The 25,768-nt window shown below is 35.8% G+C and overlaps 1 protein-coding gene across 1 annotated transcript in view; it reads right to left on the bottom strand.

The window, feature by feature from the left end:
* wdr44 (WD repeat domain 44) overlaps positions 1-25,768 on the bottom strand; it is a 126,512-nt gene that overhangs the window by 36,485 nt on the left and 64,259 nt on the right. The window contains exons 3-7 of the mRNA XM_039766510.1: positions 23,501-23,578; positions 19,195-19,822; positions 11,253-11,383; positions 10,834-10,938; positions 3,922-4,058 (exon numbers count right to left, since the gene is read on the bottom strand). Of these exons, the coding sequence (XP_039622444.1) occupies positions 3,922-4,058; positions 10,834-10,938; positions 11,253-11,383; positions 19,195-19,822; positions 23,501-23,578 (1,079 nt within the window). The remainder of the gene's footprint in view (positions 1-3,921; positions 4,059-10,833; positions 10,939-11,252; positions 11,384-19,194; positions 19,823-23,500; positions 23,579-25,768) is intronic.

Below are 25,768 nucleotides of genomic sequence, written 5' to 3'. Positions count from 1 at the left end.
CTTGGTCTCGTCTGTCAACAAGAACTTTTTCCAGAATTCTTCAGACTCTTTTAATTACTTTTTTTGCAAACTGTAATCTGGCATCCTGTTATTGTACCTAACTAGTGGTTTGCATCTTGCAGTGTGGCCTCTTCTGTTTATGAAGTCCTCTGCTGATAGTCATCTCTGACACATACACATATGCCTCCTGAAGACTGTTTTTCATCTGCCAGACAGGTATTTAGGGTTTTTCTTTACCATAGTCAGGATTCTCTGTCATTGGCAGTGAAGGTCTTTCTTGGCCTACCAGTCCCTTTGTGAATACTGATTTCACCAGTGTGTTCTTTCTTCTTAATGGGGTTATATTCTACAAAGCATGCTTAAGAAAATGAGACTTGGCTCAATAAGCCTCTCTTGAATAAACATTGTTTTTCAATCAAGGCTAAGTCAGTTCCACAAACACAAAGTGTTTCTCGTTAACTTAAGACAGGCTCAGGAAATCCATGATTATGCATGCTCTTGTGAGATTTCAGCAGCCCCGACAACAGATCGTCGATAACATCTATCACAGCTCAAAAAGCACAGACAACAGTCAATATATAAAGATTGAATACCTGTGACATTAGGCATAAAGCTGATGGGATGCATGATGTATTATGGGACAGCTTAGAAATGTTTATAGAGTTTTAGTTGTCATAAAAAAGAAGAACATATAAGAGAGACAGTGGTGGTCTTTTCAGCAGTTGATAATAAAATAATAGTTGATGTATAATAACACAAAAAGGGAAACTGCTAAAAAGAAAGCGAGAGAGGCTATATGACTATCCATAGCAGACCAATGTTAAAACACATTATGATTCTGAATCTGTGCATTGCATAATTTAAATGGTAATGGCATTATTCAAATGAAAAAAAAAAGATTCCATTGAATTGCCCAGTTTGATTGTAAATGCCTTACAACAAACACTCAAAACAGTATTCAATATCAATATGAAGCACTTTTGACAGTGACTGAAAATTAAATTTAAGAACATAACTTCAGAATTACTAAAACAGTAAATTCAATATATGCAAAATTTCATTGCATGTTTAGCAAACAAAAAGAAGGCTGTAGTTTCTGCCACTGGTGTGATGCTCCTTTGTACTCCTTCTAAAGGAGTTAACCGTAAACAGAATGCATGATTGCACAATACGCAGTGTCATTTAAAAGACCTGACCTATGTACCGATGCTATGAATGATTTGTGTTTTACATAGCTTCTAATTAACATGGCATTCACTTTCACTTTCACATTCAGTCTATTGCACCTATGATATTTGGGAAGCCTGAATAACATTATCTAGTGTCACTGATACAATTCTGGATACATGCATTTTACACAGATTCCACTTACCACACTTAATATTTTATGCATTAAATTTAACCACAAACATTTGTATGAAAATCACTGTCATGAGTACCAGACCTGACTTGACAATTTTTATAATGAGTGTTTTACTGGCATATAATCAATTAAAAGCAATATAAAAAAGTATCTTACTACAGTAGTAGAAAGGAATAAAAAATATATACATATGTCACATTATGCCACTGGCTTCACAGTAATGCACCGTTGACTGCCACCAAGTTGGTAAAATTATATAAATGAAGACTGTGACTGAAAAATTGTTAGAAAAGTCATCTAAAGTGACAAAGCCTTAACTCTCTTCTAAAGCTATCTGATGGGCCTCTGCCTTCTGTCTCCTTTTAATTAAATTAAACCACCTTTTAATTATGTAGCCTTTTGTTTATAAAGCTCTATGAACTGTAGGGGTGGGATGTTGCCCATTTTGTTTCTCAGTATTAATGTTTAGGGATATTCATATGTAGCCTACAGTTAGGTAGGACTGAGGACTGATGATTGATATAATCAGTCAGCTGAGCTATTTAACTGCTTTAATTTTTTAAGATTTTTTTTTGTTTTGTTAAGTCTAAAGTTCAAATTGCAGTAAATACGCCATATTTTTTTTGAACAATGCAATTTGATCTTTAGACTAAACCAAAAAAGGAAAAAAACTGATTGATTATATCAATAGTCAGCCCTCATTCCAACCTAACTGCAGGCTGAATATGATGCCATTTGTAGCGTTTACAGATTTCAACTGAAAAGCTGGGACATATATCTCTTGTACTGCCTTGTTTCAAAGATTCAAATCAGGTTTGAACTTCCTTGGTTGCTTTTTACACTGGTAAAAAATATTAAATAATTGTAAACCTGTATTTAATAATAAGGACTGCATCGATACATTCATTCATATATATCTATATATATAAAAATCAATGTGTGTATGTATGTTTCAGCATCACGTCCTAATGGCTGGAGCGATTTTCATGACACTTGGTACACGTTTCTCATTGGTCGACTTAAAATACTGTAGGGTGAAATCAACCCTAATCCTTCTGGGTACGGTTGGGGGTGGGGGTCTTGCGATCATGTAAACATGTTATCATCCAGTTGACACTCGGAATGACCACCAGAGGGCGAACTAGAAGTGACTGCCAGCATTCTTTATGTTTGAGCACCACCTGTTGTACCCCTGTTGCTTTTGAAATTAAACAGAGCTGGCCGGTTTCAAGCGTCAACTGGATGATAACATACATACAAGACCGCAAGACAAACACATTACAGAGTCTTCATTGTTTGTTAATTATTTTTATTTTTAAAGTTGTGTTTTTTTTAATTATATTTTTCACAAACAATAAAAAAAAAAAATATTTTGGGAAAGCACTTTGTGGGGACTCAGGGCACATCCCCAGAGAGAGCTGTGTAAAAGAATCATGGTGAGAGGGGAGCAGGAAGAAATTCCCCCAGACATGTGGCTCCTGTGTGTCTTATTCGACAGTTCATCACAGTGTAATAGACCACTTCTAGATATTGAACAAAACGCTGCATTGTGGGTTGAATGTTGCTAGGCAATGTGTTTTATTTGTGGTCTGTACTACTGTAGAAATTTATGAAAGATTGCAAAATGTGTTTTCTCAGTTTTTATCTGCGTCTCTGGCGAGAACATGGGTTGGGCCACTCGTGGGTTGCTTCTGGGCCGCCATTTGAATAGGCTGGGTTTAAAGGATCTCTCCAACTAAATAATGCATCAGAAAACCAAACTAAAAGGAGTCCACTTAATAAAATGTCACAATCTTAAATGTATCTAGTCAGAGTAACCTGTGCAAGCTGAACAGTTTCTCTATTATTTGCTCCAGCTATTCACTCCCATTTTGGGTAATGTCCATTGCTAGTAAATAGAAAGAACAGAATTCAACAATTATAAACACTGTAATATGAATAAAAAAAACTTCTTGTTTTTTTATTATCATACTTCTGAAATGAGGGGCACCAAAAAAGATGGATTTCCATAACAATGCACTCAACGGATAACGCTTTGTATGAAGCACTGTATTTAATACCACCTCAAAATACAGTATGTTAACAGACCATGGCAAAAATGATAGACCATGACAGTATTGCAGTCTTCTAAATAAAATAACTATATACTGCATCATTCATTATGAGTTGTACTCTATTCTGTCCTTTCAAACTACATGGAACTCAGTGAAAATGTCTTCCAGCTTTCTAGTCTTCATTGTGAATTTTCTGCTGATATGCACTGTCACATGTGAGAGATTGTATAAATAGGATTTTCTTCAAAAATTTTGTCAATCAACTAGTAACCACAGATTGAATTCATGCATATTAACAAGAAGAGTACTTTGAGATTTAGGCTTTTTGTTGTTCTATATATCGAAACAAACATAAAAAATCTGCTACTTTGCAAAACATACTGTGTTTTGTAAATGAAAAAGCATTGTAAATCATTAAAAAGTAAATATATCAAGCACCTGCTGAAATGAAAAAAAAAATCAAAAAAAGACATTTTTTTGATTAAACCATTCAAGTTTTCTTACGTCACATATTCCTTTGTTCTTCTCATTATGTGCAATGTCAGTGGATTAATACCAGTAGGAAGTTTTTCTTCTGCTAGACTAAGTGGGATCTCTTCTCCAGTATCCAAGTTTTTTATCATCACACTTGCTAAAATTTCCTATACAACAATAAGATAAAAAAAATAAACAATTTATTAAAACCATGAATATTTACTAGAATTAAGAGGCACCTCGTGATTATTTGCAAATGCGATTCAGGGTGCCACTATAATCAGGTATGATTATAAAAAGGTCTATTTCAATTTCTGACTTCTATACATGCTGAATTTGTTTTCAAACTGTGAGACTACTTGCTGTTATTATAGCAAAATAATCATTATTCAAATTAGATGTTAAATCTAATTACATTAATTTTTGGTAACACAATCCGTAACAAATGTATATGTCAATTGGCAAGTCATTTTATCAGGATATTTACAGCACTGAATAAAGTCAATTAAGAAATATAAATGAATGTCTGTCTTGTAACATTTTGTTTAATTTAACATGAATTTCTCCAAGTCACTTAAATTATGCTAAAGGTGCCATTCATACTAGTGTGTTTTACAATACCTTTTTTGTGTATTTTGAGCACTTTAGGAGACATCATGGTGAAACACAGCAATGAAAAAGTATGCAGTGAAACACGTAAATAAGAGTCTGTCTTGCAAATTATGGCCTAATTTTTGAACATGGAATAAGATTTCTATCTGGATTGGATCTCGCAAGTATTAAGATAAAAATAATTTACACAATTATCCAGTTTAAAGATATCCACTTAAGAAATAAACAAAAAATACACCTAAGCCTTCCCCAACGACAATGTTCTTTTTCATAAAAAACAAAATTACAATTTTGCATAAAAATACAATATGACGAGAAAGGTATAAACCAAATTTGTACAACTTAATCAATTCAAGTATTATAATCAAGCAATTCTCTGAAAGACCAAGGTAAATGGGGTTAGAGAAACATTCCATGTCTGTCTGGATCATTTTGAGCTCTCCAATTATATTATATACTAGCAAAATACCCGCTTTGCAGCAGAGAAGTAGTCATATTGTAACATGATTGTCAATATAATTGTTTTGTCACTGTTATGAGTGTTGCTGTTATATATATATATATATATATATATATATATATATATATATATATATATATATATATATACAGTATATATATATATAAACAGTGGTGTGAAAAACTATTTGTCCCCTCCATGATTTCTTATTCCTTTGCATGTTTGTCACACAAAATGTTTCTGATCATCAAACACATTGAACCATTAGTCAAATATAACACAAGTAAACACAAAATGCAGTTTTTAAATGATGGTTTTTATTATTTTGGGAGAAAAAAAATCCAAACCTACATGGCCCTGTGTGAAAATGTAATTGCCCCTTGTTAAAAAATAACCTAACTGTGGTGTATCACACCTGAGTTCAATTTCTGTAGCTACCCCCAGGCCTGATTACTGCCACACCTGTTTCAATCAAGAAATCACTTAAATAGGAGCTGCCTGACACAGAGAAGTACACCAAAAGCACCTCAAAAGCTAGACATCATGCCAAGATCCAAAGAAATTCAGGAACAAATGAGAACAGAAGTAACTGAGATCTATCAGTCTGGTAAAGGTTATAAAGCCATTTCTAAAGCTTTGGGACTCCAGCGAACCACAGTGAGAGCCATTATCCACAAATGGCAAAAACATGGAACAGTGGTGAACCTTCCCAGGAGTGGCTGGCCGACCAAAATTACCCCAAGAGAGCAGAGATGACTCATCTGTGAGGTCACAAAAGACCCCAGGACAACGTCTAAAGAACTGCAGGCCTCACTTGCCTCAATTAAGGTCAGTGTTCACGACTCCACCATAAGAAAGAGACTGGGCAAAAACGGCCTGCATGGCAGATTTCCAAGACGCAAACCACTGTTAAGCAAAAGAACATTAGGGCTCGTCTCAATTTTGCTAAGAAACATCTCAATGATTGCCAAGACTTTTGGGAAAATACCTAGTGGACTGATGAGACAAAAGTTGAACTTTTGGAAGGCAAATGTCCCGTTACATCTGGCGTAAAAGGAACACAGCATTTCAGAAAAAGAACATCATACCAACAGTAAAATATGGTGGTGGTAGTGTGATGGTCTGGGGTTGTTTTGCTGCTTCAGGACCTGGAAGGCTTGCTGTGATAGATGGAACCATGAATTCTACTGTCTACTAAAAAATTCTGAAGGAGAATGTCCGGCCATCTGTTCGTCAACTCAAGCTGAAGCAATCTTGGGTGCTGCAACAGGACAATGACCCAAAACACACCAGCAAATCCACCTCTGAATGGCTGAAGAAAAACAAAATGAAGACTTTGGAGTGGCCTAGTCAAAGTCGTGACCTGAATCCAATTGAGATGCTATGGCATGACCTTAAAAAGGTGGTTCATGCTAGAAAACCCTCAAATAAAGCTGAATTACAACAATTCTGCAAAGATGAGTGGGCCAAAATTCCTCCAGAGCGCCGTAAAAGACTCATTGCAAGTTATCGCAAACGCCTGATTGCAATTATTGCTGCCAAGGGTGGCCCAACCAGTTATTAGGTTCAGGGGGCAACTACTTTTTCACACAGGGCCATGTAGGTTTGGATTTTTTTTTTCTCCCTAAATAATAAAAACCATCATTTAAAACCTGCATTTGGTGTTTACTTGTGTTATATTTGACTAATGGTTAAATGTGTTTGATGAACAGAAACATTTTGTGTGACAAATATGCAAAAGAATAAGAAATCAGGAAGGGGGCAAATAGTTTTTCACACCACTGTATACACATACATACATATATATATATATCTACATACACACACACACATCTACATATACACACATATATACACATATCTACATATACACACACACATATATACACATATACATACACACACACACACACACATCTACATATACATACACACACACACACACACACACACACACACACATATATATATATATATATATATATATATATATATATATATATATATATATATATATATATATATATATATATATATATATATATATATATATACACTAGCAAAATACCCGCGCTTCACAGCGGCGAAGTACTGCCTTGAAATTTTTATTAAGAAGAGAATTAAGCCTTTTTATAACTGAGGGAAAATATACCAATAATTATTTGTTAAGGATCTCTTTGTATACCACATTGTGAGTTCGGCCCTCCGGTTGTAATATGACCAAGCTGTGCGCTGAGCTTACTCTTGAGCATGCAACGTACAGTTGGCCCTGTGAACAGTAATCTTGTTTCAAATCTCACAGGTTGGATTGCTGCAGTCATAATCGGTTTGAGTTTCATGGCTTGTTTCAATTACGACAGTATTTGTAGGACTTGTGTTGAAGAGACATTTGGCATCTGTCAAGCGTTGTAAGTATACAACCGGTTTCATTGATAACTTCACATCCAGCTTTTGACAGTTTAAACATTCATAAACATCAAAGTATCCACTACTGAAATCGTCACCTGTCAATCTAAGATGTTTAAGAGGCATTGACGGTTGTCGAAAGGTGTAAAATATTTGGCCATTTTGGTACACTTGAAAGCGACAACCGAACAATTCGGCGGCAGCCAACAACTCACATGCAGATGCATAGGTGAAGGGCTTAAGCATTTCACTCTTATAGTGCTACCGTGTAGTATAATTATCTCCTGTACCGTCATCAGTCCACACCTTGAACCTGTCCCAGTCATTTAATACATAAGACACAATGTTCCTTCAGATATCAAGAGTGAGCCTAATATGGCCGTGCAATATGTAACACAGAGAATGGAAAAGGTAGGTGCCATGTCCGGGCATGGAAACCACTCGGTAAGTGACAGTTCTTTGATCGATGGTGATCACATCGATAGACATGTTAATGGGGTTATGGTTGGAATGATAAAGGAAATGGATACCTGAACAATGTAAAGTAAGTCTAAAATACCTACACAATAACTATAATCGTAATAAATGAACAATAAAACAGCGGAGAAGCTGTGGATTAAATAAAAAGGCTGCAGTTATCAGCAGGGAGACCTGAATCCCCTGGCAAAGCAAGGAAGGGAATGTAGAGACTGGAGCGACGGACAGCCTTATATAGGCAGGCAGCCAACAATGTGGGAGGCGTTGGGATGGGGGACCCAACGCCGCCTCACACGGTGACCGAGCTGAAGGCTATGGACGTATATATGTATGTAAGTAGGATTCAGTTAACGTTGGGAACCCGGATACCAAATTTCTTGAAGATGGGCCCATAAGTAACAAAGACCGTTGAAAAGTTCAATATGGCAGCCGACAGTGGCATCATACCACCGAAATAAGTACGTACATTGGTTTCGGTTAGCGCAGGGAAGCCGCCTACCAAATTTCATGAAGATGGGGCCATAAATATGAAAGTTCAACATGGCGGACGTTGTCAACCGCTATGAGCCTCATGCATAGAACTTCGAAATGAAACCTGCTTAACTTTTGTAAATAAGCTGTAAGGAATAAGCCTGCCAAATTTCAGCCTTTTACCTACATGGGAAGTTGGAGAATTAGTGATGAGTGAGTGAGTCAGTGAGGGCTTTGCCTTTTATTAGTATAGATTATATATACAGTAGACCCCCGCAAAGTCGCGGTTCAGGGTTCGCGGACTCAGTCATTCGTGGATTTTTCCTTAGAACCTAACTATTATTTGTTAGCAGAAAGCGCAAATATCCTCCACACTTTTCTATGTCTTTTTTCATGGCAATACTGTGCTGTAGAGAGAACAGGAACCAGCTGCTGAGGGAAACGCCATTTGGGATGATGAAAGTAGCCAATCTGAGAGTGTTATTCATTTCTCATTGCTGCTGATTGACTGCTGCACTATGACGCGTCTCCAAGTGAGTGGGTTTACCACTGCTGAGGGAAATGTGGTTTGGGATGATGAAAGTAGCCAATCCGAGAGCGTTATTCATTTCTCCTTGCTGCTAATTGATTGCTGCCCTGTGATGAGACTCCAGCTGAGTGTCCTTGTGTTTTCCATTTTGTTATTGTATTCATTTTGTTATTCTTAAACGCACACGATGTTGCCGAATTGCCCTGCACCTTCTAAGGGTTCTGGCATCTGGATTTGCATAGAGAACTAAAAAGTTATGCTGCAGTAGCGCGCCACTATGCCATTAATGAAAGCACCGTTCGCTACATGAAGAATGAAGCAGCGATCTGGAGTACCGTATCTGTAAGTTTCTGTAAATGCGCCATAAAGGTAACGACCGTAAGGAATAAAAATATCGTCAGGATGGAATCTGCCTTGCATTGTGGATCACCGACTGCAGGAAGAACAACATCAACATCTCCTTGGACAGTAACATCAACATCCCCTTGGACAGTAACATCATCCGTGAGAAAGCATGGAAACTGTACCAGCAGTTCGCTACAGGAGACAATGTAGCAACTTCCCATCACAGTGTTCCCGAAATCTATAAAGAAAAGCCAGCACAAAATCCCACCAGAAGAAGACCCGTACAAAGATACAACTCATCCTGAAGAAGAGACGCCACCCGAGGAGTTTTAAATCCTCTGCATCGTACTGCACAGCTACTTCATCATCGTCATTATCAATATCATTCATCACGACAGTGCACACCAAAGAAAACGTGCTTGCATGAATTACAGTACATATAGCGGTAACATTGGTATTTTACATTCTAGCACCGCGGTAGACATAGCAGTATAGTACTGTACAGTATACGGGTTTACCTTTACATTCTGCTTTCAGGTAATGTATTAATATATTAAGCTGAGTTTGCAATGAAATTCAAGTTCTTTTGGGGCATACTGTATTTAGGGTTTAAACTATAAAACCAGGCATTTAAAAGGTATTTTTTAACCACATTCAAAAGTCGCAGTTTTTCACAATTTGCAGGTGCTCTAGGAACATAACCACCGTGAATTTTGGGGGTGTACTGTAAAGCTTCATAGTGAGGAGACCAGGGTTTGCACCACGAGCACTCCCTAAACGGAGCATGCAAATGACTTACCCATATTGGCATTGGCATGATAGGGGACACTAAATTGGCTCTAATAGGTGTATGTGCATGTGTTCCGCAATGATGAACAAGCGACCTCTAAAGGGATTGTTCCTGATTTATGCACTATGCTTGTTGGGACAGGCTCCAGTCCCTGGCAACCCTCCTGAGAATTAAGCATGATAAGAAAATGGAATGGTATATATATTTATAAAAAACTTTTTGGTTCTGTTTCCCTGAAGTCTGTAGCGCTGAAGATGCACTATTCTCGATCTATTAATCATTTTGTTCACATTGTATAATTTTTATCTGAAACATTTTAAATTGCACATATTTTTCAATTCGTTCATAAGATGATATAAAAGCTTGATTATGAAGTGTATTAATGCCAAACTGTTCAAGTGAGAATCATGATGCATCAAAGAACAACCTATTTTCCTGAGATTCTAACATTATTTAGTAAAAAAAAGTGAATTCTCTTACATTAGGAACATACTACCAAAAGAGTGGTCTTAAAGGCTATCTATGTTAAGTTTATGGTAGTATAGAAAAAACTGAGTTCACAGCTGCCTCATCACAGCTCCAGAGTACTGGGTTTGTAATTTCAGCCTGGGCACAATATATGTGAAGCTTGCACTTTCTTCCGGTGTAATATAATTTCTTTGGGTATTCCTCTATTTCTCATACATCCCCAAAGATATGTGATTTAGGTCAATTGGCAACTTTACATTTGTCCAGTATGTTTAAGTGCGCACAAATAGGCCTATGACAATCCATTTAGAGTTGGTTTCAACTCTGGGACCACTTTGAACAAATATGACAGTATATAGATTTTTCTTCTTTAAAATTTCTTACTTCATCTGTTAGCTCACGACCAGAATTCGACCGTGGCCTTTGTGGTCCTGAAGATTCGTTCGCTACTAATTCAGATATTTGCCCATCTGCAGCTTTCCCATTCTCCTGAAATGAAAATTATGGTTACAGCATCAATTAATTTACAAATTTATACATAATATAAGTTTAATTAAATCTATTATTTAACCCATATTTATTAATCACTAATGCAATTAAATTTGTTAAAACTGAGGATTCAGTGAATTACAGGATACAAAAACTTTTGAAGAACCACTTCTGATATTAAATAATATTATTTTCAAATAATATGTACAGAGTACTACATTTTTGATACACTTATGTTTTATGTGAAACTCCATTTATAATATAATGCAACATAACAAATATTTTGTAGTTATGCTTTTTAAATTTTAACCAACCTGGACTGTGACAACTTTGTCTCCACTTGTTGCACTGGCCAAGTCTAAAGAATGCTGAAGCTCTTTGGTAATAAACTCAACAGCAGTGTTGGGTGATACGAGACCACAGGATTCTACTCTGTCTGAAGGAACTAAAACAAAATAAGAATTAAAAAATATGGCATATATCACGGTATAATCCATGTGCATATACTTTTTAGACTGAATCCAGTTAACGTGTTTTTGTTGAGCAAATGATATAGGTTAACAGTGGGTGGATCTACCAAGAACCAATTTAATCAACTAAAGCAATACTAATAAGAATAAGAAGACAACATTTTACTTATATAGCACCTTTCACAAGCTCAAAATACTTTTCCGAATTTCCAAAAGAACAAGAGGGAAATGTAAAACAAAAGATCAAATATGCAACATTACATACAAAATAATATTGGCATAAAACACTAAACACAAAGCTTTGAATTAGAATAATGTACAATAAACCACAGTAAAATACAAAAATACAAATACTACAAGAAATCTCTGAACAAGTAACAGAATTTGTGAAATACATGCAAATCATCCTGCAGACCTGCTAAGGATGATTAAATGCCTTCAAAACAAATGATTTTTTTAAGGGGTTTTTTGTTAACAAATTAATTGACTTCACTGATCTAATTGATTTATACTGAAATATTTTTTATTGTGCAAAATAAAAAACAAACATATAATGCACATAATATTAAAAACACTATCTTTGAAGATGTGTAATGTATAGACTGTGTCAAAAAAAAAAACAAGACTGACAACAAAATATATTCAAAGAGCTTTTTTTTCTTCAAAAAACCGTGGTTCCCAATAGAAAAAAAGAAGAAAGCCTTACCAGCCTATTGCCTTTCAAAATATCTTTATTAATATAAAGAAAAATTATATAGAGACAAACCAAGGGAATTTTACATATACACTGAATGAATACTGCCTCAACAAAAGCTATCAATCCAATCCTTATAATGTGTACAGCCTAATAAAGAAAGCTTTCACACTTGGCACACAGCTGACTTTCAAAATCCCTCTCTGCAGAAATCAACGTTGGTGGACAATTTAAAAAAAGATATTCTAATGAAGCACTATTTGCATAAAACAAAATGTCTCCCATTTTATTGCTCTCTAATTTTGAGACACACATATAGCATTTAGAACATACAGGGATCAAAAGATGTAAAAATAATGCTTATTGTTTCTTACCTATAACTTTATTTATACTTATTTTTCCTACTTTTTAAAAAACTCTGTAGTCCTCAGTTCCCCTAGGTGTCCTAAGCATGTGCTTATTTTGCTTAATGGTTATTCAAGTTCCACCTTGTTATCTTTATAATTATCATCAGTGTTTGAGGTGGAAGAAATAATTGCAAGACGAATTCTTCAAAAATTGCCTATGCAAGTCTGTAGACATAGATGATCAAATCTAAAAATAATTTAGGAGAGTGAATGGATTTGGGGGGGAGGGTGTGTATTTCAAGTGTGAAGATATGATTGCAAACACACAGGTGAGGTTGGGAAGTGTTATGGTTGTGTGCTGTGAGAAGTACCAACTCTGTCAGAAGGTAACAGGACGAGCAATTCCCATCTCTTTTGTCACAAGTAACAGAAGCATTTTCCAGGTGTACCCAACTCTGATAACAACAACATTTATTTATATAGTGCATTTTCATACAAATGATGTAATTCAAAGTGTTTTACATGATGATGAAAGAGAAAAAAAGACAAAATAAATAAGAAAATAGAATTAGGGAACACTAATTAACATAGAATAAAAGTAAGGTACGATGGCTAGGGAGGACAGATAAAACAAAAACAAAAAAAAAAACTCCAGAAATCCAAACTCCAAAATAAAATCTGCAGGGTTCCGAGGCCACGAGACCGTCCAGCACCCTTTAGGCAAAAAATAAATAAATAAATAAAATAAGCAAAAATTTCTACTGCTGTCTCATCTCTACCAGTATACTGCATACCTCTAATATTCAGGTAAAATTACAATACTACCTATACATGCAAACAGAGGAAGTATTTGTTAGGTCATATGTACAGAGAACATAATTATTTACTTGAATATCTATAAGCAACTTATCACTACTCTCTTGTGTCATAACAAAAAAAAAGTGATTGATATATCCAACCTTTAGAATCTGTGCTACAATTTCATTAACACACATTAATGGAAATTATAAAATTTGATGAAAACATTCTTCTACTTTTGCCACTCCAACTTGCTCCATGACCCTTTTGGAAGGGGCACATAAATTGTCTGAAGATGGGAAATAACTTAAAATTGCTGGTGGAATTTATAAAAAGTAATCTGCAAGTCAAAATGAAACAAAAGTACTTGTTTTATTTTGCAGCAAAACAGGGATCAACCATTTATAAAAGATTCCTAGTGATTTGATATATTTTTAAAAACATTTTCCTTTGTGTTAAAGCTGAACCTTAACTAAAAATGAAAAACACTAACACAACATTTACACCAGTGCATATGCAGATACACGTAAATTTTCCATCATGATGTGATTTTATGTGCTATTAAGAATGTGTATGTTGTTATGTGCATGTTGTTTTTTGCTTAAATAAAGCTCTCACAAAAAAAAAAAAAATGCGCCGGTGTCATTTCCTTCTCGCCATTTGTTTATTTGTGTTATGAGTGCTAGGGTGTTCTGGTAATAAGATGTCTGCTTTACCAATTATGATAGTAATTATGGCAACTGCAATCCTACAGAGACATTGAAGGAGAGAATATTTGGTAACTATATTAGCTGGGAATGTGAATGCTAATTTCATCATAAATGACCATATAACAAAAAATATGCAGTATATTTAAAAAAATCACTACCTTCCTATTCAGAGATATGATAAAATGCAAAATTGTAAACGAAGATGCAAAAATTTAAATGTAGCCTAATATTCTGAAATGTGGCAGAAAAATCCTGAATACATTAAGGAAGACACAGTATTAGGTCTTTTTACCTTGATGAAGTTAACATATCATTCCTTATTAAACAGTTTTCAGCTCCATGGATTACCAATACATGTCTTTAATATTACTTGAGTTTACCATTACGTAAAAAAACTGTTTCCGTTCTGGCATTCAGACAATTTTTAAACAAAAGTTACTCTCCAGGGTGACACAGATGTTCCACAAGAGACAGTTGGGTAAGTGAAAGATCTGTAATCTTGTTTATAAAAAGACCTGCCGTGTCCTTGTTCTCAGGAGACTGACTGGAAGATGCTTTCTTCTCAGTCTTACTCCAAATAGTTTCTTTGTTCTGTGCAGTACAATCAATTAAAACAAAGGAGTGAAATGTGGTCTATCTTTACTTGCTGTGGGAGTAGTGCTAGGGAACTTGGAAGGAACACATAACTTTTATGGACCATTTTATGTGCAACATTATCTTTGTACAGTACTGATATAAATATTATATCTGGCGTTGTAGCCTATTTTAAATATAAAATCAGTCAATTCTTTATACTATGATTTAAAAAAAAAAATGACGTAGAAATAAGCTGAATGAGTGACAGCAGTGACTAGCACACATCGAGTGTGTTTACTGTACATGCACACACTAAAAAGGGATAAGGCGAGTAACCTAGTTAAGGCACAACTTGGTTTCTTGCAACCTTCCATTTACTGCCCGAGTTCATTTAGGGACTTCTGCTTTGGAAAAATGCTCTGTTGTCATTAACTTGCACAAAAACAGTTAAATGTCCTCATCAGTTGCAATGAATACAAACACAGAGATTGTGATAGTTTTCTTGTGTTTTATAAATATGTTTAGTCTTTCATGTGCTGCTGTAAAGTAAATAACATCCATCCACTTTTCACATTCCTGTTCTGAGTCCCCAAAGATTAGACATATGGATGCTGTGTCATCTGATCACACTGCTTCAACATATCTATAGCAAATAGTTGGATTAAAATTAAACTGACATTTCATTTATGATTTTGTTATACCAGAATGCATGCAGCACATGCTTTTCTGCTTAGCTATGCAATTCAGCCCGGCAAAGAAGCAGCATACCGATACATTTCCTACTTGCCTTACACCCAGTGGATATGATAGAAACAATGCAGTTATTTTTACTTTAAACAAAATAAGTATTGAGTTATGTTACTAGTTACTTTAAAAAATATTCACACTACTTACAACAAGTTAGCTTTTAATGTGTTACCCTCAATGCTGCTCCTGAGCTTGTCCTGCTGATTTAGCACTGTATGTCCAGTGATTGCCCAAAAATTTGCTGCAGGAAATTTGTCTTTGTGGATGCTTCCACGGTTTCCCACCCATGCCTTCTGGAAGCATGTATGAAGCAGAGACATGCAGAAGCAAACAGAGTGTGATAGACATGTGCAGACTAGGAAATACTTAACTAGACTTTAATGGTCTACATTGCCACATAACTGGGTTATCCTAACAGAAATCTACATGTATTAACATGGTTTTTCAGAGAACAATATCCCAGTTTCTCTAACTGACATGGCATTTTAAAAACTGGGTGTCTGTGAATAACCACACTGTTAAAGTGCATCTAAATGCACTAACTGAAGCTGTATTTTATTCAATACAGAATTGTCAATGACTAGGATGCTTACAACAAATCTCGACACTTTCATTGTGGTTTAAACAATTATTGTATTTAGATGTGAAGAACCAAAACAATAGTAAATAGTTTCAAGGAGGCTGGGTAGCAAAATGACACAGTGCCTTAATGCTCACTGAGTGGAATCTGCATAACCTGCCTTTGTCTACAATGATATTTTTCTAGTACTCTGGATATTATTACCTGCATGTTGCCATTATACTTTCTTGTCAGGGTTATGATTTTGACCATATAACGTTTTCTTTGCTTCAGTTCTCTTTTGAAACTTGGAAAACTCTATTACCTTCTAAAGTGCATTCCTGCATGTCTTTAAATTATAGCTGCTAAGCAAGTTGCTTATATGACTACTTGTAATGGCCTCTATTAAACCAAAGCAACAAGATGAACAATGTTTTTAATAATTTACAGGCTTTACTCTGTAAGATAAAATTAATGAAAGAAGCTTGCTGTTCAAAATGAAGGTCATATAATTAAACATTTAACTAAGACCCAGAACCCTGCTTTTCACTGATTAGGCATAGCATTAAACCGAGTCTCGGTTTTAGTGTTATGTGTCATGCTACCTTTATTCTCTTCTTTTTATAATTAAAAATATAAGCATACTTAACAGAAGCTCGCTCACTTTCCAAACTCAGATAAAGAGTGCTCATTCTAAATAAAGGACAAAATAAAAAGGTTTGTATTCATTAAAGCAGCTTTTCTTGAAGTTCTTTTTTTTCCCCACAGTTCAATACTCCTCTTTCTTTAATGTAAAGGCTAATATCCCAATCATCTTTCTCTCTGTCTTGCTGTTCACTGCTTATATGAAGATTGTAGCAAAACAAGACATGCACTAGCTCAACTACCATAATACCTCGCATAAGGAGAACTACAACTAAATTACAGTAAAGTTTAGAATAGCAGATGCTGAAAAAATATTTTTTGTGATCGACCAATTTACTGATCACCAATCAAATCCTTTGCAGTAAAAACTGGATGATTTATATTGGGGGCCAAGTGATCAGAGCAACACTAATTTCATGTCACAGATGTCTGAGATTAAAGGTGGATTTACCAATGTTGATGGATGACAAAAGGGTTAGACATGTGAAGAACCTTATATTTACAACCAAATCAAACAATTAGAGATGGTCACAGACAACAAAGGCATTCCTAGACAACGAAGGCAATAAAAAGAAAGATGTTTTTCAAAAAGAATACATATTTATTTTGTTTTGTTCAAGGTATTCTTTAGGGGTGCCAATGAGTGCGCCCCATTTGGTTTTGTGAGAAATACATTATTCTCAAATAAAACATTTTTTTCTGGAATGATTTTTATAACATAAATGTTAAATGATTTTCTATAAACATTTGCAGGAGTCTATTAATCATAAAATAAGCAACACATTTGCCAGTAATTCTGGGGATGACTGCAGAATGCTATTACAGAATTCTTACAGTGGAAGTGTAAGAGTTCTGAGTTAGTGTATGTGTAGCTCTTATTTAGAGATTAGCCTCCTACAGACCTCTAGTTAAGAGCTACTTACTCAAAATGGTAGATTCCAAAGTGCTGAACAAATGCAAACTCCAACACAGTAAGAAGTGCATCTATACATACATGTGAACAATACAAATATTTTATCAGTATGAAATATCTGGCAACCACATGTCCTGATATTTTAGGCAGGATGGAACACAAAAAGTGATATAATTTTAAAATGTTAAAATATAGTCTGTATGTGCCAGAAATACAAGGTGAAATTCTGTGCTTTTACTTTAAAGGCATACTTGTTTCTCAAATGCAAATGATTTTAATGTCACTTTACTAATAGTTATGAAGATCACTGGGTATTACAGGTTTTTATAATGATGTATGTGTGGGTGTGTGTATGGATGCTATATACATGCATCCATTTCCAAAACGTTTTTATTCTAATACAGGGTGTCTTGGTGAACTGAGGCCTAAGCCAGCAGCTATAGGAATCAACCCTGAATAAGCCTCCATCACAAAGCACACTCACATATAACCATTTATGTATACCAGTTTACAGCTGATGATAAACCCAATAATAAATAAATATTCACTTTGCCTAAATTGTATCTGTATATTGTTAATTTCTGAATAAATTATTGTAAACTGGAAAATCTAAACAACTACCGGTATTGTAAAAAAAAATATCATAAAGTTACTTTTGTATAAAGTAGATTAAAAGAGGGGCCAATAAGAAAAGACTTTTAGATTGGCTTTAAAGACAAGTATGAAATACCATCACTGAGAGAACAGCACCCAGTACATTAAAATAATTATAAGATAATCAGCTGTACCTCAGAAAAGAAGTTAGAAATGCAAAATGGTGTTTTACGAATTGCTCGAGTCAACTTCTGTCAGAATACAGTATATTTTTGTCCGTCTCACTGAATATGCATTATAAATGAAATCTCCATCACAAGCTCTAGACTTATTGACAAATTACTGCCACTAAAGACCAGAGAAAAATTGACAATTCCACAGACAACAGTACAAATAATAGTAGTAATTTATGTGCGCAGAGTACAGTTTGTACAATGAAGTTCTTATGACTGACATTCAATACGTTATCACTTTCCAGCAGAATGTATTAAAATGTTATTAAATATTCCTATCTCTGCACCCAGCTGATAATTTGTATATCTGGAGGTCATCAACATTTTTATTAAATACAGTTCTTTTCACTGACCTCAAAAAAAAAAGTGCTCTACAAAGTCTCAGTAAAATTTTATATTTTAACTCCTTCTAAATTGGTTAGTCTATTAATACAACATAATATTTATTAGTAATAACTATTACAAAGTACTTCTCTCCAATGATGTCTGGAGTATACCAGAAATAAATTAAAGAAAGGTTGTTAGTGGTACAAGCCTCATACTAATTACAGGTCACAAAAGACCAAGCTCTAAACCTATCTCTTCCTAAGCAACATAATGTTTTACACAATTTTATTAAATTGATCCTTGGATTTTGCTTTACAAAATCTAACAGGAAGAAACTTCATGCTAGACATATCAGAATCATAGTGCAACAAAAAGTTATTTTAAGTGAATTTCAGCAAATGTGTCTCAAACAGTCTCTCAAAATGTACAGTCCACATTCAAACTTGCTTATAACCTTAAAGTTTAACATTTATTAAAATATTCTGTTGCATAAAACAAAAAGTATTATATGCTGCTTTACGTGTAACCTGTACTGCAAAGTAATAAATGGTCATTTTCACTTAAAAGAAAAAAAAACATACAAATGAATAAACTAAATGAAACTGCATTACAATCCAAAAAAGAAAAAAATGTTAGACCTTACCTTCAAGTGCTGAAGGTCTTTGCGATTCAAGCTCAGGGTCACTCTTTTTTTTCCTTGGGGGAGGTGCAGGTCGTGCAGGTGGAGGTGGCCTTGGAGGTGGGCAATTTGATGGTGGAGGTGGTCTTATTGGAGCAGCTTTTTTAGTGCTGGCTACTATATCAGGTTCCAATGTTAACTGACGTGGTGGTTTGGCTGGAGGCAAAGGTTCCTTATTGGTTTCTGTGTCTTGTGTCAGTTTCTCTAAAATGTCTGCCTTGCTAGCTTCCTTGACATTATCGGTTCTTGCATCATCAGTTGTGATATTTAGCTTCATACCCATCTTATCTTTGTTATGAGAACTTGTATGCTCTACTAAATGTGTGGCATCCTGAAAAGGTTCTTTACCTTCTGTAAGGCATGCTTGTGACACAGAATCTTGTAGTTTTTCAAGCTGGGGAACAGAAATGTTTTGATTAACTGTGTCCTCAGGTGATTCATTTTGTGTTGCTTCAGCGATGATGTTTAGCTGAACTTCTACAGCTGCCATAGGAGTGCTACTGTCATCATTACATACTTCTGGATTTTCACTTTCAAGTATTTCATACGACTCAGTTACTTTCTGGCTTTGTTCAATAATACTATCAATAATCTGTTAAAAAAAAAAAAATTACTGTACTAGAATTCTCATGATTTAGATATAATTAATCTTTTCTCTTAAAGAAATTAACAACTGCATAACTGTAATTTTTTCATATCTTATGGCATGTAATCCAGATTTATCATTTTTACCACCAATGTGCAATATATTTTAAAACACTTTACATACATTTTTTTCTCCAAACAAATGAAGCAATACATTTACTTTCTTTGGCAAACCTTGAAAATACATATTTTCCTATTTTAAGAAACCTAATACAAAATTACCATTTTTTGCATATAATTTAGAATTCTTTGTACATTTCATGACATGGTAATCAAATTTTCTGTAGCTGCTATGGTATCACACAGCAGCTTGATTGTAATGAAAATACTATTACTATCATTAAATGTAGTTCATACAGTGTTTATAGAAAATATTCACCGCCTTCGAAATATTCCCTTTTTTTTTGCTTTACAGCCTTAAACACACAAAAAAGTATTTCTTCCCAGCTTTACTTACTCAATACAACCTATAACACCCAAGTGAAAGATATCACAGCTACAGTTCAGAAAAAACTATAAAAAAACAAGACATACTGAGATTAATAAAGGATCGCACCCCAATATTTTGTTGAACCACTTTTTGCTTTAATGACAGCCTTGAGTCTGTTGGGATACTTTTCTATCAGCTTTGCACATCTAGATTGAGAAATATTTGTCCACCCTTCTTTATAGAACTGTTCAAGTTCAGTCAAATTGGATGGTGAACGTTGGTGCACTGCTATCTTCAAATCTTTCCAAAGATTTTTAATGGGATTTTGGTCTGGGCTCTGACTGGGCCACACAAGGACATTCACATTTTTACCTCCTTCAGCCACTGTATGGTCAACTGTTGCTGTGTGCTTCGGGTCGTTGACGTGCTTAAAGGTGAACATTCTGCCCATGTACAACTTTCTGGCAGAGGGTAACAGATTTTCCAGAATTTGCCCCATCTATTTTTCCTTCTAACCTAATGGGAGCACCAGGCCCTGTGGCACAGAAAAAAAACCCACAACAGGATGCTGCCATCTCCATGCTTTTCTCCTGGTGTTCTGTATGGTACTGAGGCCAAATAGTTTGATTTTGGTCTCATCTGAACATAAGACCTTTTCCAACTTGGCATCAGAATCTTCAAGGTGCATTCTGGCAAAGCTCAAACGAGCCTTAATGTGGCCTTTCTTGAGAAGTGGCTTTTTCCTTGCAATCCTCCCAAACAAGCCAAGTTGTGGAGCGCTTGTAAAATTGTTGTCACATGCACACAATGACCACTCTATTCCATAAAATCCTGTAGCTCCTTCAAAGTGGCCATTGGCCTCTTGGTAGCCTCTCTTACCAGGTCTTTTGAAAGTGGCTTGCCACCCATTGTCAGTTGTTTGCTGCCAGTTGCACTACCAAGCAAGGGAATGCTCCAGGAACAGCAGTTTTTATGCTTCACTCATTACACTGATTACAAATGATCACAAGTGCAAGCCAGTAACCATGGTCTGCAATGGAATCGGTGGTTACTTACACTTTATTGAGTTTATAAATATTGTTTAGGAAGGGGATGATCCTTTATTAAACTGTATTTCTTGTTTTTTATTTTCTTCAATCCTCTATGCATGGAGTTTGCATGTTCTCCCCGTGTCTGTGTGGGTTTCCTCCGGTAGCTCCGGTTTCCTCTCACAGTCCAAAGACATGCAGGTTAGGTGGATTGGTGATTCTAAATTGTCCCAAGTGTGTGCTTGGTGTGTGGGTGTGCGTGTATGTGTCCTGCGGTGGGTTGGCACCCTCCCCAGGATTGATTCCTGCCTTGCACCCTGTGTTGGCTGGGATTGGCTCCAGCAGACCCCCATGACCCTGTAGTTAGGATTCGGCGGGTTGGAAAATGGATGGATGGATGGATGGATAATTCTTCTGAACTATAGCTGTGATATCTTTCACTTGTATGTTATAGATTGTATTGAGCAAGTAAAGACGGAAAAAATACTGGTTTGTGTCTTTTCATTTAAGGCCGTAAAGTAAAACAATGGGAATATTTCGAAGGGGGTGATTCTTTTCTATGCTCACTGTACATGCGTATTGTAGCTCTGCATGCTGCTTACCAGCAATAGCCAAACCAATTATTGCTCATGTTGTTGCTGTTGTAGGTAGTTCACTATGCTTAAAAGGACTACTTAATTTTTCCAAACTAGAATGGTGATTGTGCAGCTATGTCAGGATCTATTGGACCTGGCAATGGAGCTGCTCATTTGAATACAAAATGTCAGCTCATATGTTGATGTCATCTACAGATGATGCAATGGTCACTGCCATTACATATCCCTCCCATACATATGTCAGCTGTCCCAGCAACCACTTCCAAACCCTTGCAACAGTGTACAAACTCTTTGCAATGGCAGGATAGTCTTCTGCTGTGCCTGTAACAGACAGTGCGGCACGGAGGTTGAATGCCGAGCTGTCATACAGTGTAGCAAAGATGTCTGATGCTGATTCAGCACATCAGTATATGATGATCTGACCATTATATAAAGGTACACAAACCTCCTTGTGTGGTGCTGCAGTTGTAGCAGTCTCTTGATTACCTTCCTTCCAAAACTGACATTGCAATCAGAGTTCTACTTCCTTAATCTCTGGTTCAACAACTCAGAAAAATCCAGCAAGTATATTTTTGGGTCTCCACATCACTCTGTGCTTTCTTAGCCGCATCATATGTCCTTTCCTCATCCAAAGCCTAGCACAAATTTACTGCTGCATGGTGCATGCCTGCGCTGAGTCAATGGGATTTCTGGCATTTTATTACACAATTAGGTGGCTTAGAAGGACCACTCCCTTTAGGCACACTAAAATGTTGATTGTGCAGCTGTGACAGGCTTGCTCTTTTTATAGCTGCTGGCACGAAAGCTGTTCATTTGAATATGGATTTGCAGTTCATACGGTGCCGACTTACCACTAACATTTATAGGGTCATTATGCCAATATATTTAGTACCATTAAGCAATCAATATTAGCTTATCTTAATCTATTTTCAATTAGCATCAGCTTATATTATCACAATTAGGAATATTAAGTGTCTTACACATTTATCCAATGGATACAGTTCAGAGTGACTCAGAGATTATCCCATCATCACAAAGATAAAGCCAGGCGACAACTTTATACAGATCGCCAATCTACTCACATTTATGAGGGAAGAAAACCAAAACAGCCAGGGAAAAACTCAAGCAAATGGAAGAAAGTGCAATCTTCACATACTGTTGAGAGTGCATAAGACAAGATTTGAACCCAGGACTCTGGGGCTCTGGGGCAGCAGTACTAACCATTGCACTAGTACATCTTAAGAAGTGAATACACTAAACTGAATATACACAAGTGCGTGTACTGAAGAATAGTGTTTTAGGCTTTATTGCAAGATGTTTACCGTTTTATTAAATTTTAACTTGGAGTAGTAAATATTTATTTTTTAAAAATAAACTAAACAGAATATAATAAAGAAAAATCTACACAAAATACAAAAAAAAGAATTTGACATTTTACTGTAAAGTGAGAAAACTAGATTGGAAACTGTGGGAAGAAAAAAGTACTTGGTGGCATAGCGATAACACAATAAAAGAACACCTAAATAGCTGAATAGCTCATAAAGATTGGCATGAAGTCTAGTGAGTCATACCTCAATTGGATCATCTTGTTTCAGTTCCTGATTTTTTAAATGTAAGCTTGCATTCTGTGTAATACTCTCTGCAGACTCCTGTTAAGACAAAAGTACAGTTTCATCTGTTTATACTGATTTATGACTAATTAAATTGATTGAATTACTGTTAACACTTAAGAAGAAATATACATTTTTGTAAAATAAAGTACATATTCCATTTCAATCTTTATTGGCAACATATTAACAACAGTTTGTACTTTAGACTCAAGTTACTTGGTAAGATTTGCCAAAATATCACTTGCATACAGTTTACAGGAATTTTCAGAATTTTATTTTCAGGCATTAGAAAAAAAGTCACGTATTTGCTTAATTTTATTTACTTGGTCAAAGTGCGATCAATACTTTACGGCCTGGGTTTTCCCTTGGTCATAGGGAAATCAATGATTAAAACTTTGAAAACAGTAAATAAAAATGGCTTAAAAAGATTCACAGTGATATTCTTGCAAAATAAAGAGCTACAAACATGTAATATTTTAACATAAGCTTTAAAGTGCATTTGCATGTAATGAAAAAACAACCTACTGATTTCATGTTTGTCAGTTGGCATTAGGGTTGAGTAGTACTGGAAAAGTATAATCTAATTATAATAATTGTTGGCTTATGTTTATTTTTTATTGTGTCTTCTATTTTTCTATTCTTCATTTTGTAAAGCACTTTGAGCTACATTTTTTTGTATGAAAATGTGCTATATAAAAATGATTGATTGATTGATATACTAATAAAAGGCAAAACCCTCACTAACTCACTCATCACTAATTCTCCAACTTCCCGTGTAGGTAGAAGGCTGAAATTTGGCAGGCTCATTCCTTACAGCTTACTTACAACAGTTAAGCAGGTGTTATTTCAAAATTCTACGCATAACGGTCATAACGGTCACCATGTTGAACTTTCTTATTTATGGCCCCATCTTCACGAAATCTGGTAGGCGGCTTCCCTGCGCTAACCGAAACCAATGTACGTAACTTATTTTGGTGGTATGACGCCACTGTTGGCCGCCATATTGAACTTTCCAATGGTCTTTGTTACTTATGGGCCCATCATCAAGAAAATTGGTACGCGGGTTCCCAACGCTAACTGAATCCTACTTATGTACATATATACCGTCTATAGTCTGCAGCTCGGTCACCGTGTGAGGCGGCGTTGGGACCCCCATCCCAATGCCTCCCACGTTGTTGGCTGCCTGCCTATCTAAGGCCGTCCGTCGCTCCGGTCTCTACATTCCCTTCCTTGCTTCGCCACGGGATTCACGTCTCCCTGCTGATAACTACAGCCTTTTTATTTAATCCACGGCTTATCTGCTGTTTTATTGTTCATTTACTACAATTATAGTTATTGTGTAGGTATTTTACACTTACTTTACATTGTTCAGGTATCCATTTCCTTTATCGTTCCAACTGTACCCCCATTAACATGTCTATCGAGGTGATCACCATCGATCAAAGAACTGTCACTTACCGAGTGGTTTCCATGCCCGGAGATGGCACCTGCCTTTTCCATTCTCTTTGTTACATATTACACGGCCATATCAGGCTCACTCTTGATATCCGGAGGAACATTGTGTCTTATGTATTGAATGACTGGGACAGGTTTAAGGTGTGGACTGTTGACGGTACAGGAGATAATTATACTACACAGTAGCACTATAAGAGTCAAATTCTTAAGCTCTTCACCTATGGTTTTGCATGTGAGTTAATGGCTGCCGCTGAATTGTTCAGTTGTCGCTTTCAAGTGTACCGAAATGGCCAAATATTTTACACCTTTCGACAACTGCTAATGACTCTTAAACAACTTAGATTCACAGGTGACGATTTCAGTAGTGGACACTTTGATATTTATGAATGTTTAAACTCTCAAAAGCTGGATGTGAACTTATCGATGAAACCGGTTGTATGCTTGCAACGCTTGACAGATGACGAATGTCACTTCAACACAAGTCCTGCAAATACTGTCGTAATTGAAACAAACCATGAAACTCAAACCGATTATGACAGCAGCAATCCAAGCTGTGAAATTTGAGACAAGATTACTGTTCACATGGCCAACTGTACATTGCATGCTCAAGAGTAAGCTCAGTGCACAGCTTTGTCATATTACAACCAGAGGGCCGAACTGACAACATGGTATACAAAGAGATCCTTAACAAATAATTATAGGTATATTTTCCCTCAGCTTAAAAAGGTTTAGTTTTCTTCATGATAAAAATTTTAAGGCAGTACTTTGCCGCTG

This window comes from Polypterus senegalus, chromosome 10 (assembly GCF_016835505.1).
Source record: "Polypterus senegalus isolate Bchr_013 chromosome 10, ASM1683550v1, whole genome shotgun sequence".
NCBI classification, from domain to species: Eukaryota; Metazoa; Chordata; class Cladistia; order Polypteriformes; family Polypteridae; genus Polypterus; species Polypterus senegalus.
Note: the sequence above shows the minus strand (reverse complement) of the source record. Positions and strands in the feature narration are given on the sequence as shown.